The sequence below is a fragment of the Hippocampus guttulatus genome, chromosome 22 (assembly GCF_054856545.1).
Source record: "Hippocampus guttulatus isolate MCC_2025c chromosome 22, RoL_Hgut_1.0, whole genome shotgun sequence".
In the NCBI taxonomy this organism is placed as follows: domain Eukaryota; kingdom Metazoa; phylum Chordata; class Actinopteri; order Syngnathiformes; family Syngnathidae; genus Hippocampus; species Hippocampus guttulatus.
In genome coordinates, this window is record NC_141282.1 from 7,863,278 (window position 1) to 7,877,483 (window position 14,206).

The following is a 14,206-nucleotide window of genomic DNA, read 5'->3' on the forward strand; positions in this document are numbered from 1 at the left end:
GGCGCTGCGTGCCCGCAAGTGCACAATGGCCCGCTTGTGCTGCCCAACAAGCCGCTTTTGGGCCTTTTGTCCCGTCAGCATTCTTGCGGCGGTCGCCCTTGGCCCCCACGGCAGCTCCCCGCAGACACGCGGGGACAATGCCGCGCCCATCGCCGTCATTCCGAGACGTAGATTGGATTTTTCCCATCGGAAAGATCATGAGAACAGAGTGATATTTTTACCCCCACCCCCCCCCCATGCTTTTTTTGGCCTTCACTTATTTCTTTAGGAGGAAAAAAAAAGGTCATATTTTTATCAGCCAAAACAATGGCCCCTCTTGGGCAGCTCAAACGTTTCCCCTTGGAAATGGCTGAGCGAGTCACGTGGCGGGAATGATCCCGTCAGATGGGCTCGGCTCCCGGTGGAAAGGAGAAGATCCAGGCGGAGGGGAGAAAGCCTTGCAGGATAAAAATATCACGCTGAGGTGCCTCCTCCCTCCAGGGAGCGACCATGCGCTACTTAATTACATCGAAACACACACACACACATACGCATGCACGCACACGCACATCAGGAATGCTTCTGTAGCATGAGAGCAAGCCAGAACAGGGAAGGCCCATCCAGACAGTGAGACACTCACTGATTATTATTACTCAAGGCCTGATGTCATCCACGCACACGCCTTTTTTCAAAAGATGAGCCAACATCATGTCGTGGGCTGAAGAAATTACTCGGCTATGTGCTTGTAAAGAAGCCGCCAGCACCTGTGTCAATACCACCAGGCTGACACCTTTCACTTCACCACTCGGTTCCACTAGATTGGCCTCTTTCACAAAACATTTGGACCCTTAGCATGGATCCTTGGGGTCTTCCTTGGGCCTCAATGTCGGACCTAAAAGCTTGTCGACACAATTGTTGTTTCGTATTGTGGAACGGTTTGTGTGTTCATAACTACTTTGGACAATTGGATGTTTTGGGGGGTTCAAAGTTAAAAGTGTCATTCATCAGCTTGTCCACTAGGTAGAGCCATAATCACACTGAAAGGGTCCCCGAACATCCCGCTTTCGTTTTTGGTGTTTTTATTTTGGTATTTTTTTAAATTTGTTGATGACTCGAAAATGTCAATGTGTTATACTTCAAGTATCCTAAACTTTATTGACAAAACCTTCATGCAGACGCAATGCCTACTGATGCACACAAATAGCTCTATTTGCCCAAAAGGGTCGAACAGGATCAAATGTGCTGTCTCACGATGAAAAAGGACCACAAAAAAATTGCGTCAAGCACGCATTTAATCGGTCGTTAATGCGACACAAAAAAATGTGTTTGGGAAGAGGAGGAGGAAGAGCTGGCGTGTACCGACACGAAGGCCCGCGAGACACGCAGCCAGAAAAACATTACGAGTGATTCACAGGCACTGCGTGGCACATCAACACATACCTCTTACTCTACTCACACACACGCACATACACACGCACACGCACGCACACACATGTGCACTCACTTCTGTGGACGTGTTGAATGAAAGTCTAAAGTCCGATTAAAAAGTACAAGTAGTGGCAGTAACCAAGCCTTGACTCGGGCTGAAATTGCTGACAAGAAGCCGAGTGTTTTGGGCAAACACTGATAGGATCGCCTGTGCCACCAGCAGCCCCCATTCGGCCTGCGTGAGCTGCTACACCTGCATCCACGCACACACACACACACACACACACACGCGCACACACAAACACATACAGTCCAACCTCAGCGGCATCGGCCTGATAACGTCCACGCATGCCGTGACCCATAACCAGTTTTGCATCACATGAATAAATTCACGTCACGACACGATGAGATCATATTAAGTCAGCCCGTTCAAACTCAGAAATGTATTCAAATCAATACGTTTTAATTAACAAACGTGAATGTTTTTTTATTTGGTTGTCATTAAAGTGGTCACTAATCTGATGAAGAAAATCTATTAAAACGAGGCAGTGTCAAAACGACTCTAGACTCCTCCAAAAACTGACCAAAACGTAGTTTTTTTTTGCACAAACTACTAATATGATCCTTGTGCGGGGGTTTTTTGCCTCACTCAAATTATCCTCAAATGAGGGTAGTTCGAGCGTGGGGTTTTTTTTCTCCCCCTCTCCCTCCCTTGTTTCTTTCTGACTTTCGGGTTGAGTGAACGCTGGCGCGTTTTGGCTGCCGCTGCTCAACCCGTATTGTTTTGTGTTTTTTGTTATTGTAAAGTGTCCTTGGGTGTCTTGAAAGGCGCTTATAAATAAAATCTATTATTATTATTATTATTATTATTGGGGGGTTGATTTGGATAATCTGGCGTGTTAACACGCGTTTAATACAACAATGTGGTTGTCCTGGCAACTGTATCTACATCTTAAATGAGTTCCGTGCATTTGCAAAGTGCAACCCCAATACGTTGTCCTGTCTTCTGACTCTTTAGGGAAGGAGTAAATAGCGCCCCCCCCCCACCTAAGGGCACCTAAGGGCATGGCCGCCTCCCTCCCTCAGGCGGTGGCCCTCCTGTAGTTGTCTGCAGGGATGGCGGGGGTTGCCCAACCCGAGTCAACGACAGCAACTTAACGGTGCAACGCTGACCTCTTGTGGTCAAATGGCAGTACTGCATCTGAACGGTTTGGACCTCCGTGACATCATCACTGTCTTCCGGGTTCGGGTTCGCTCTTCCTTCGTCCGTAAGACGATACAGTATTGTGTCACAAATGCTAATGCGGTGAAAATATTTAAGTTGTATGATATTCAGCGCACGATTGTTTTATAGCGATGTAAATAATATATGATGCCTTCTGGACTAAATATTAAAATTTTCTCCTTTATTGTGAAGTTTCATTGCATCCTGCAACATCATGAAATGAATCATGTGATGTCAGCTGTGGACAAGTGGAAGGACTTTGTGGTACGAAAGTACTTGCAACGCTTCATCCAAAAGCCAAGCCCTCATTGGAGCCCTTAAGAAGCACAAATCGTAAATTCGGAGTGTTGTCCCCCCCTAGAGGCTTCTGGGAGATTCCCGCACGGGAATTTCCCCCCAGTTGTCTCCATCCTTGGTCTGAGGCAGTGGTTGCCATGGTGACATGTACCGAGGCCATTGGCTTGTATCCGATAGGGATCACAAAGATTCCATTTGAGGCGGTCCGGTGCCTTTTAGGGTCCGGCCGGCCGTTGCGAAGCTGAGCCCGGGTGCGCGCTGACGCCACGGCAGGTGCTGCTGAAACAGGAAACGGCGCTTTTCACAATAAGAGTTTCACACGGGCCCCGAGGGAAAATAGGCCGACGCCGTCTGTCGCCGTGCGCTCGGAGTCCATGAGGAAGAACCACAGCGCCTTGCCGCTCATCTACGTGACTGAGGTAGCCTTGTTTTGTTGACTTTTAAAAGTGTCTGTTGGCAATCGGAACAATGTCAGGGTGGATGGGTGCAAGTGGCGGCGTGCGTTGCAGCCGGCAGACAAGTTCCGCCACGTTTGGGGCGACGCTGGCAAGCACCGTGGCCCTTTGCTTGCTTGCGTTATACTTCAAGAATGTGGAAGGAGCAGAGGCAGGCAGGCAGGCAGGCAGACGCACCTTTTCTCTGACTGCTCAGTCGGGGGAGGAAACAAACGCACCCAAAGAAGTCACGTGCGTTGACATTGTGCATTTTCTGTACGCTCGGAATAACGGCAGATGTGTTTAAATGCACTGGGTTGCACGGAGACACCCGCCAGTGACTATTTCAGCCCAGTCGCACTCGTCCGTGCCAGTCTAGACGGAAATAAAAACTACTCGAACGTATGTTGCTTCCATGCAAGGGAGCAGTGTAAAGGAAAAAAAAAAAACAACAGAAAAATGTTGCGTAAGTGCTCTGGTTTAATGGGGCACTTCCTGTTTTCCCACCACGCCGGCACGGACCCCCGCTGCCCCCATCTAGGACGCTCTCGACGAGGGACGTTGACCTCAAATACATTTTTTTTTTGTACATGCAATGTGAACACTGTTGGCCATTCGCGTGAATCAAAGGTCATCAATTGTGTGATTGATGACCTTTGATGATGATGATGATGATGAGGAGGAGGAGGAGGATTCCCGCTGTTCAGGAAGTAAATGTGATTGTGCCGACCCCTCATCTCCATTACCCTTGCCATGCTCAATTTGTCACTATGGAAACCAGGCAGAAGCCCCCCCCCCTCCCCACTTCCTCATTTATGACCATTCAACACACACACACAAACACAGACACAGATTCTCATTGGAAACAGGCGCAGATTTGTTTACACTGAATTTAAATCCATCACAGTGGCCCAACTGACCTCAGGAAACTTCAAAGTAACGCCGGTTGAAAGCGAACAGGCTTCTATCTGTTTGATCCATTTGATGAGCACATTTCCCCCCGGACAAATTGATTGGCCATATCTCCGTGTTGCTCTTTTCGTTTCATGATACTGAAGGCGGCGTTGGCGTTGGCGGCGTGCGCGCGTGTCCCCGCCGCAGCTGTCCTTTAGCCTGCTGAAAACTTCAAACCACTCATAGCAAGACAAAAGACCCCAAAGGTCACGAGCGCCGCGAGCGTGTGGCGTGCGGCGCCCGAGGCGACGCATGAAAGACGCCCGCATTCAACTCTCGCAGCTCGGTCTCTTTCGAACAATCGTAACCATTTTGGGAGGTGTCACCAATGAGCCGGAAGTCTTGTACGCTTCTTGGATTCATTTCGAGATTCGGATCGAGGTGCGGCTCCATGAAAACAGGAAACTTTGATTGACCTTTTCCCTCCTGAATCCAAATGACTGAAACTGAGGCAGACTGTGGGCAGGCGGAGGGCGTTTGGGAAGGTTGGCCTTGGAGGAGATCTTGTCGCGACAGTCTTGCGCAGATGTTCGGCGCTGCGCTTTGGTGGCTCCATCCGCTGCCCGAGCGCCTCGACCGAGACGCGCTTCAACGGCAGCACAAAGGGCCAAACCGTCAGCGTGAGATATGCGATGACGGCCCCGCGTCTGCAGCGTCGCTTTCAATTTACAAGCCGGAGGCACCGCGAGGCGTTCCGCGGCCTCGGCGAGTCCATTCAGGACGCCCGATGATTTAGTTCCCCTGTCAGGAACGCACAAAAGAGGCTGCGCAAAAAAAAAAAAAAAAAAAAAAGCTGTTAGCGGGAAAATGGGCGAAATTCAAGAGGCGGGGGCAAAACTGGACCGGTGTTTCTTAACTTTTATTAGAAAATTTCCATTGCCCACCGCCGAACAAAAGTGCCGCAAAAAAGCGAATCCTTTGAGCGCCGGTGCGCTCTAGCGAGCTTGCCTTGCACGCGTTTTCACATGTGGACGCGCCCTCCGGATGGCTAATACCAGGCGAGAAAGCTCGCGAGTCGTATTTGTTTTCCCCGGGGACCGCACGGCAGGTGTCACCGAGCAACATGAGCTCTTGGTTTTATTTCGCCAGATTCATTTCCTCTTTCCTCGGAGCGTCTGTGGCCGAGGATGTTGTGTCACTCGTGTCGGCGTCGCGTTTCACTTTCTGCGCCTCGTCTCCTCTCCGTCTCTGCCAATCCTTTTTCGCTGCCTGGCCCGCCCGCTATCGGCGTTCAAGTCTCTCCGGTCGGAGACGGGAAGTGAGGCAGGAAGTCCGTCGAGAACACAAACGGGAGCGCCAGCGGAGGAGAACAATGGACTCATGCGGGGATCTTGCATCTCTGCCTGCTCCTGACGCACATCTCGTATCATCGTCTTCATCATCATCGACTCTTCGTAGAATTCCGTCCGGAACGAAGAACTGTTCACCGTGTCCCTTGTCACTGTTTAGCACACGTGTATCGACCACGCTAATCAGTGCGTGGCTGCGATGGACTGGAAGTGTGCAAAGTTATTAGTATTGATCATAGCTGGGAGACCATCAGTCAGTGTACGCACACGCACACACGCACACACATATGCACAGAGCGATAACAACAGCCTGCCTGACTTCAATAATAGAGCTCAAGGCCTCAGGCAAAGCCCCCTCGGGGGTTCCGTGCTGCCAACGCTCGCATTTATTTGTCCTGGTGATTAAGATCACGCAGAGTGTCCTTTTAAGGTGGAGACTCAGCGGGTTCGAAGTTCGCATGAGAGGACGCCAAAGCCCTTCAGTGAGCTTTTTCTTTTCTTTTTTTACGCACACTTCAGGTGACAAAATGGCCAGATGAGATGAATTATTAACAAAGAGTGCGCCCTGAGAGATCCCATTACACTCGGAACACTAATTAGTTTCATTATTGTTGGGCCCACGTGTATTAACGATTCAGGACACAAAACCGACTGCAGGAAACCAGCCAGACGTTCTGTCCAGACAAACGTAAGCAGAAAATGACATGATGATAAATCAAGCCATATTTGTTGGGGGGGGGGGGGGTCGCCCCTTCTAAAAAGAAAAGAAAATCAATGAATAATTTGATGAAAAAAGCAGAAAATTTCATATAGACTCAAGAATGAAGCACACCTGATTTAAACCTTTATTTTTATACTTGTATTGAATGAAAGTGGCAATTGAATGTTGGGTGGGACGTACATTTCAACTTTGATCCTTTATTAATCGTTTATTAATCAAAACCAAATGTCCAAAACTTTTATTTATTTGTGTATTTATTTAATTTATTTAAAGCTTCTTCTTCTACTAATTTTCACTCGATTCATCAATGTGTTTTATTTTCGTGAATTGAAGCAGCGTATCTTTGATTTGTTTAGCCACACCTCCCCGCTCGGGACGCGGCGGGCGGGGCTTACGCGCGTCCCAGTAGTTTCGGCAGTTGCGGCCGGCTGGTGTGGACCGTCAGCCACGTCGCCGGGCTGCCACGGTGAGGAACCTCACCCTCACCATCGCCATCCCTTTCGGAGCCGGTGCAGTGTAGGTTCGTGTAGTTTTGTCCGGTATCTCGGCACCGGGGATGTTTTTGTTTTGTACCCGCGAACGGACCTTTTGAAAGCCGACGGCTGGAGCACCGTCGAAGCCGAGACGATGTCTGGAGCCGGTGGAGCAGCTTCGGGGAAAAGTTGACCACAAGTCGGGCTGAGGTCACCCCGTCGACGCTAATATGGTAAACGTGTTGATGTTGTTTCTCAAGAAGTTGACCGAAATGAACCGCACGTTCGAGCAATTACAAATGCACTCTTTCATTTCTAATTTGCATGGCACAAATCGGGCAACTCGTCACCTACTTGGCACCAAACAAGCGATCCTGCTCCGAAATAATTTTGTGGCATGTAGTCATGCAATATGAACAAACCGCCTGCGTGACACCTTGCTGAGCAACACTTTTCCGGAACCACAAACATGTGTCCCCTGCTCCTGAAATCATGCCACCACTTCGCGTGCCAGACCTCATTGACAAAATGACTTTTCTCTCGTGGGTGAAGGTGAAGCGTCTCAGCGACAAACGAGCAATACTTGAGACTTTGGGGGGCTTGAACGCCGATTTGTGATATTTGCTCAAGACTAAACGGTTCGCTTTTATTCTGAAGTGGCGTCACTGTTGTTTTTCTCGACACGAGCCACTTTTCAAACAGCCACATTGTCAATGGAGTTGAACGACGTCTGAAGTCTAATCGGACGGTATGAAGTGAAGTGGACCCGCAGTGATGGGGGTTGTTTGCGTGGCCAGTGTGCAGGCAGAGCAGAACAGGTTTGCCGAGTGTGCGCGCGATGACTCAGAGGGGTTCTTTGCTGCGAATGTTGTTTTCCTTCAGGTTGATGTTGTGCATTGTTGACACACAGGCCGCAGCTCACGCTGACCTGTGTTAGCCAAGCTCGAGTGGGCCTCTCTTGAAAGGTCACGACCCGGAGATGAGCGTTCCCCAAGAGGCACATCGTCCTCGTTTTGTTTTCAAGCGCATCCGCCTTCCTGGATGAGTTCCTCCGGGGGGCGTTCAGGTGATACTTTGCGCCGTCATGCTCGTACACGTTGACTCCGGGATTTACCAAGCGACGCTTTTCCATGTCGGCGAGTCCCGGAGATGCGATTGAAACGCTTCATCTCACTCTGACTACTTGATTACGTTTCGGAGGCCAGAGGTTCCCGTTGACATTTGGACAGAACGTCCAATTATGGAGGCCGCGTTCTCTCACCGCAGTCGGGAACGAATCAAACGAGACGAATCGTTCCGAACGCAGCGGCTGATTCGGGTTGCAATAACCGACTGCAGTTTACTGAGGAGTCGGGAGCGCGCTACCAAATGGCAAACTCGCTCGGGCACGGCGACGTGGCGAGGGAGTGATTCCCAACGCAGACTTTGAGCCGGGTTGTCTGCGTCCCGCGATGCATCACGCGCGCGCTGTGTACGTGTGATAAGAAGCTTCCCTTGAAGGAAATGGAGTCGCTCGACTGTGTTTGTCTCGTTATCAGGGCATCAATGCGAATGGGCTTTTAATGCCTGTTTGCTCTCCTGCGTGGAGTGAAAGTCTCGAGCTGTGTTTGCTCTTCCTGGTTTGTCTCCAGGCGCCCTGCTGGACATTTTGGAGCATTTTCCTCGTGAGTGTCCACTTCCCCTTTTTAGCTTTTTTTTTTTTTTTCCGAAAGAAAGGTACGACTCATTTTCAGGTGGCAAAATTGTGACATCAAACCCGATCGGCTAGATTTGAACGGTCGTTTTCAAGCGCCCGACTCCACTGTGCCGCCCTCTGTTGGGCCGGAGCAGTAATGCGCGCAATTAATCAGATCGTGACAAATGTTGGCAAGCTTACCTGTAAAAATTACAGCGATGAGACGAAAGCCACGGAGATCGGAAGTGACGTCAGCCAGCTCGGGGCACTGGAAATTCGTACCCCACCTTGGTCCGTCTATTGCCTTGAAGAAGCGCAACTGCGCATTTCAATCTTTTAACAATCGCTAACGATTTGCACGCCCTAGACTATAAATTTGCCACGAAATGCCAGAACAGAAATGAACAAAACCATTTTGCTCATCTCAAAATAGATCCTCATCAATTTGGAAATAATCTCAGTGCTCAATGTCGCAGCGCGGCTTTAATTAATCGATGCTGCGAGGGTTCTTCAATGCGGGCTCCAAGCGACTTCACTCCAGAAGCGTGTAATTCTTTCGAACGACATCACGCTTTGCGGCTTGAGCCATTGAGAGGCAAGAAAAAGGGGAGGGGAGAGCTTGCGACCGACGGCTTCGCTGCCGGCGCTTTTCATTCAGCTCCGTTGGCATGGCAACCGGCCCAATGGTTTTCCACGCTCGCAGCGGACGGACGCCGCTCTCGCTTCGCGCCCGTCAGCAGTGGTACGGCGACGTCGAAGGGATGCGGGGCCGGTGGCGACGGATTAGAGCGCTAATGTGGGATAATCTCGTCAATGAAAGACACACACACACACACACCAGTGGCAGCCATATTGGGTGTGTGAGTAACACGCTGTGGATTAAGAGAGGCACAAATACTCTGTCTGTTAAAGTGATATCCACACAGACACACAGCTGATTCCGTGTAAGAAGCACGTTCTGAGTTTGATTTCAAACTAGTCGAGGGCCTCGACGAACAGCTAAGAAATAGCTTTGAGTCATAGTTATTTGAACAAAAACAATTCAGCAACACAGGCATATATTCTTTATCCTCTGCTGAAAAATGACGAAAATTCCTGCCTCTTCCAGACTCACTGAACACTAGTTGTAAAATTCTTCTTTCTTTGCGTTCCCAGAAGGAGCCACCATCAATTTATCGTAACGCACGGTTTGATTCCTGACATTCTATTTTATGATGCTGTCGCTGTATGAAATGTTAATTTTCTTTTTTTTTTTTTTGGGCCACATTAGAGTGCATTTTGCTGTTCAATGGGTGACTGATGTGAGGTTGGAACTCTTCAGAGCACTTCTTGACTTTGATGAGGCAAGATGACGTGTGTGATTTACTGCGTGAAACGTCCTACTTTTTTTAAAACAGTATCTTGGTCTTCACCCAAAAATTCCGCCGAGGTGAGACGCACTGTCCTCTGCAAAACGTCCTCATTGCTTCCCTTCTTTGTCGTTGTCCAAAGTCGTCACCTGGCCTCCTCAGCATTTTCACCCCCCCCTTTAAAAAAAAAAAAAAAAGGAAGCAAGGGTTGCTGGGTAATCTTTTTCAGATTAAACTCTCGGGATTACAAGAGTAGGGAAGAGGAGGGATTACAACGTGTGTGTGTTTTTTTTTCTACATTATTTGGTTTTGAAATCCGGCGCTGCGTGTCGGAGCGTATGAAGCATGTGCAAAAAGCGCCGTGGGCATTTGAGCCGTCCGTCGATTGTGCGCGTCTTGCGGGTGTGACCGCTGTTGTCATATTCGCCGGCCGCGTGATGCCAACATGTGGATTGATTTTTAACTCGATAACGAGCCGCAATTGTTGCGCGATGTACGTGGAGTCATTCCCTGCCGCACAAGCATGCGGTGCAGCAAGAGTCTGTCTGTTGTGTGTGTGTGTGTGTGTGTGTGTGTGTGTGTGAGTTCTGAAGCTGCTGCAGGCCTCCGACTCATTTCACCTTAAAGCGTCCTTTTCTGTTTCCCAAATGAACTTTAGCAATGTTTCCAACCCTGCGTGCGAGCGTGCCCCGAATTTCAATGTGCTCTTAATTTAGACGCAGACACTTTAATGTGCGCGCTCCTTTGGCAGAACAGCTTCTTCTATCTGTCCCCTTCTTTTTGGCACAAGCGGGGATTTATTATTATTATCTTTTCCTGCTTTAATGAAGTGAGGTAGCTGAGCTGCGTCGCTCTCTCTGCCGGCGTGTTACCAACCGAGCTCGCTTGAGTGAAAGCGCCATTAGCACCAGCGGAGAGGCGTCAAAATGCGCTCGTCGACACGCACGCGTGCATATATTGGTTCTGCACACAAAGCCCGTCTTCCCGTGATGTAAAAACATTTCTTTTTTTCCATTTTATTATTATTTTTTAAATTCCCTCCGCCACGTCCGGTTTGCGTGTGCAGGCGGAGCGTAGCGGCTGCGATGTCCTCAGCATCCCGGTGCCCATGCGGCGCGGCGGTTCCGAGTCCAACCTGGACGTGGCGGACGGCGTGGGCCTGGACTTCAACAAGGGCGCGCTCGGCATCGACAGCCTGCAGCAGAAGATCCTCAAGGTCAGCGGCATGCCCAACTAGATGACTGATTCATATGCGTACTACCGTAATGGCTAGAAAAGCTGCGCGGGTTGAAATAGTATCACCGTAAGTCCCTCAAAAGTCGTACAGCTTTAAAGACAAGCATTTGATAATCGGCGTAGGTTGGTATAGCAATCCGATGTCACCGACTGAGGACGTCTTGTTTCCCGGTCACCGTGGAAACTGTCCCGGGTGCTTTAGGTGACGGAGCAGATCAAGGTGGAGCAGACGGCACGGGACCAGAACGTGGCGGAGTACCTGAAGTTGGTCAACAACGCCGACAAGCAGCAGGTTTTACTTCACGGCTAGAAATTGTCCGGCTTATGGCGCCGCGGAAATTGAGCGGCAACTTCCCACCGCCGTAGATGGTGCGCATCCGCCAGGTGTTTGAGAAGAAGAACCGCAAGTCGGCACACTCCATCGGCAGGCTGCAGAGGAAGCTGGAGCGGTACCACCGCCGCGCCCGGGACGGCGAGGCCGACGGCAAGCACGGCCACAGGGACGGCGCCCGGGAGTCGGGGGGGCACGGCAAGGAGGGCGGCCCGCGCGAGGTCGGCGCCTCGGGCCGCCACCCCGCCCTGGACAAGGTCAAGACCGTCGGGCCCGGCGTGTCGCTCTCGCCGCCGTTCTTCTTCAACAAGTCGCGCGGCTTGGCCGGCCTCATCCGCAACAAGTACGGCAGCGCCGACAACATCGCGCACCTCAAGAGCATGGACGCCGGCTCGGGGCTGCGCGGCGAAGTCGGCGGCCGCGGCCTGAGCGGCAGCGCCACCACCGTGGCCAAAGCCGTGAAATACCACAGCGACGACGAGTGCTCCACCGGGACTTCGGCCTCCGCCGACTCCAACGGCAACCCGGCCGGCGGCTCGGCGGCCGGCTCGGGCGGCGGCGGCGGCCGGCTGGCCGAGGCCCTGGAGATGGTCCGCGACATGCGCGAGGCGCAGACGCAGCTGGGGGACGACATGGAGGCGCTCAACGCGCAGTTTAAACGCGACTACGGGTACTTCACTCAGGTGTTGCAGGAGGAGCGCTACAGGCGAGTGCGCCACTGACGTCACCATTTAGATATTTGCGCGAAGATCCGCTTGAACTCCGTCTCCGTGCCTTCAGGTACGAGCGCCTGGAGGACCAGCTCAACGACCTGACGGAGCTCCACCAGCACGAGACCAGCAACCTGAAACAGGAGCTGGCCAGCATCGAGGAAAAGGTGGCCTACCAGGCCTACGAGAGGGCCAGGGACATCCAGGTAAGCGGCGCCGACGCCACTCGGGGGGGGCCGCCTTCGCCAACGTATTTGCGCCGGCGCGTTCAGGAGGTGCTGGAGTCGTGCCAGACGCGCGTGTCCAAGCTGGAGCTTCAGCAGCAGCAGCAGCAGCAGACGGTGCAGCTGGAGAACGCCGACGCCAAGGTGCTGCTGGGCAAGTGCATCAACATCATGCTGGCCTTCGCCACCGTCATCCTGGTGTGCGTGTCCACGGCGGCCAAGTTCGCCGCCCCGCTCCTGCGCAGCCGCCTGCGCCTGGCCCTCACCTGCGTGGGCGTGTCCCTGCTGGCGCTACTGTGGAAGAACTGGGAGCATCTGCAGGGCGCCCTGGAACGACTGCTGCTGCCGCACTGAGGCCGGCGCCCATCGCTCAGAGCTGGAAAGGTTTCAGCTGACCTTTCGGGATGAACCTCAAATGCACTAAAACAGCCGCAAGTTCACCCAAAGCACTGAAGTACTGTCCTGGATCAGGGGGAAAAAAAAAAAAACATAAGCTAAAGCCACTTGAACCTGATGCACAGTTTAAAATTTTAATTCGGTAATTATTTCGCGTGCCACACTTTGAGAAGTTGTGCGAAAAGTACTCAAGTGTTCAATCGTTGAACATTCGACACTTGGCCAAAGGTCAGATTTAAGATCGCGTGTCAACGTCTTTTGTCCACTTGAGGTTCGTTCTGAAATTCCACCGCGAGGTTGAATCGCCCAAACGTTTCGTGAGGTCCGTCGTGTATTTGCGTGTCGCCATGGAGACACCAGACCAAGAGTTTACATATAGCCTTTTACACCAGCACTTGTTCGCGGTCACGCGCCGGGACGGAACAAATTTCCAGATAAGCTGCCGACGGACGCCGCCGGCGCCGTCCACCGAGAAGCTGAAGACTGAGCTGGTCACGACGCTGCCTTCGGAAAAGACGCATGCCGCCTCCTGCCGCCTTTCTTTGCGCGGAAAATTGAGAGACCGTTTTTGACATCTAGGTCAAGTGCTTCACAATCTTTTTTTTTTTTGAACTAGGGCACATTTAAGAAAAAAGAACTGACAAAAATCTCACACACGCCACTCAACAAAAATGTCACTCGTGGCGTCATGAGTTTCACGTTTCAGTTGTTCCGTAACTCATATCGCTCATCTCAAATCATCTTTGCCCAACGAATGCCATTCATCAGTTTGAGCCCACCCCAAAAAATTGTAACGAGTTCTTTTAATCAGGAAAATGGGCTGAGAAATTGTTAATTACGCGCCTTCTGTCATCGAGCAGATGGACTTTGAATTATTTTGCCTGTGAGTACATGTCACTCGTGTAGAGCGATGAACAAAGAGAGAAATCTTCGGAGAAAGGTGCACTGTTTGTTTTTGTGTAGTTTTCTCACGTGTTTTTCAAAGAAATACTTTTTGACATTTTGGGGAATGGGCTTACTGTTTCTATGTTATTTGCACGGCATCGGGTAACTGCCGCGATGTGATGCGATGCATTTACAGTACTCGCGTTTGTGATCCCAAGTGGCCTTCACCACTTAAAAACCGGAGTGGCACTGTCCTGCGGCGGTCATGATGACCTGAATGATTGAGGTGGACTGCAGCGCTCGCACCAGATATCACTGTGAAGATGCATCATGGCGCCTTGTTTGTGTCCCTTTAAAAACCCAAATAAGAATACATCAGCGGGATTTTAAAAAGGCATTTACTTTTTGTTTTGCTTTTTTTTTTCTCACAAAAAGCTGTGATTTGTAAACATCTGTCTCTGTTGGTATTCCACAGCATAAAATGTGTTTGAAAAACTGTTCTCGGTGTACTCTCAGGAGCACGTGAAGTTGATATTTTTCGTAGTTTTTAATGTATAATTGACACTTTATCAATTAACAAAATATGTAATCATTCAACTA

General features: G+C 50.7%; 1 protein-coding gene across 5 annotated transcripts; it reads left to right on the forward strand.

The window, feature by feature from the left end:
* The first annotated feature begins 3,246 nt into the window (after positions 1-3,246).
* On the forward strand, positions 3,247-14,106 carry LOC147186412 (transmembrane and coiled-coil domain protein 3-like). Of its 5 annotated transcripts, none has more exons than XM_086103202.1 (6): positions 3,249-3,348; positions 10,891-11,040; positions 11,263-11,352; positions 11,427-12,097; positions 12,172-12,307; positions 12,374-14,106. In XM_086103202.1, exons 1-6 carry the CDS (start codon positions 3,304-3,306, stop codon positions 12,677-12,679), a joined length of 1,398 nt encoding a protein of 465 aa, XP_085959328.1. In that variant the 5' UTR covers positions 3,249-3,303; the 3' UTR covers positions 12,680-14,106. The 5 variants fall into 5 exon arrangements, with proteins under 5 accessions (XP_085959325.1, XP_085959328.1, XP_085959327.1 ...); XM_086103204.1 differs by lacking the exon at positions 3,249-3,348 and adding exons at positions 7,042-7,618; positions 7,711-7,866 and having other exon boundaries at positions 12,172-14,106; XM_086103199.1 differs by having other exon boundaries at positions 3,247-3,348; positions 12,172-14,106.
* The last annotated feature ends 100 nt before the right edge of the window (positions 14,107-14,206 follow it).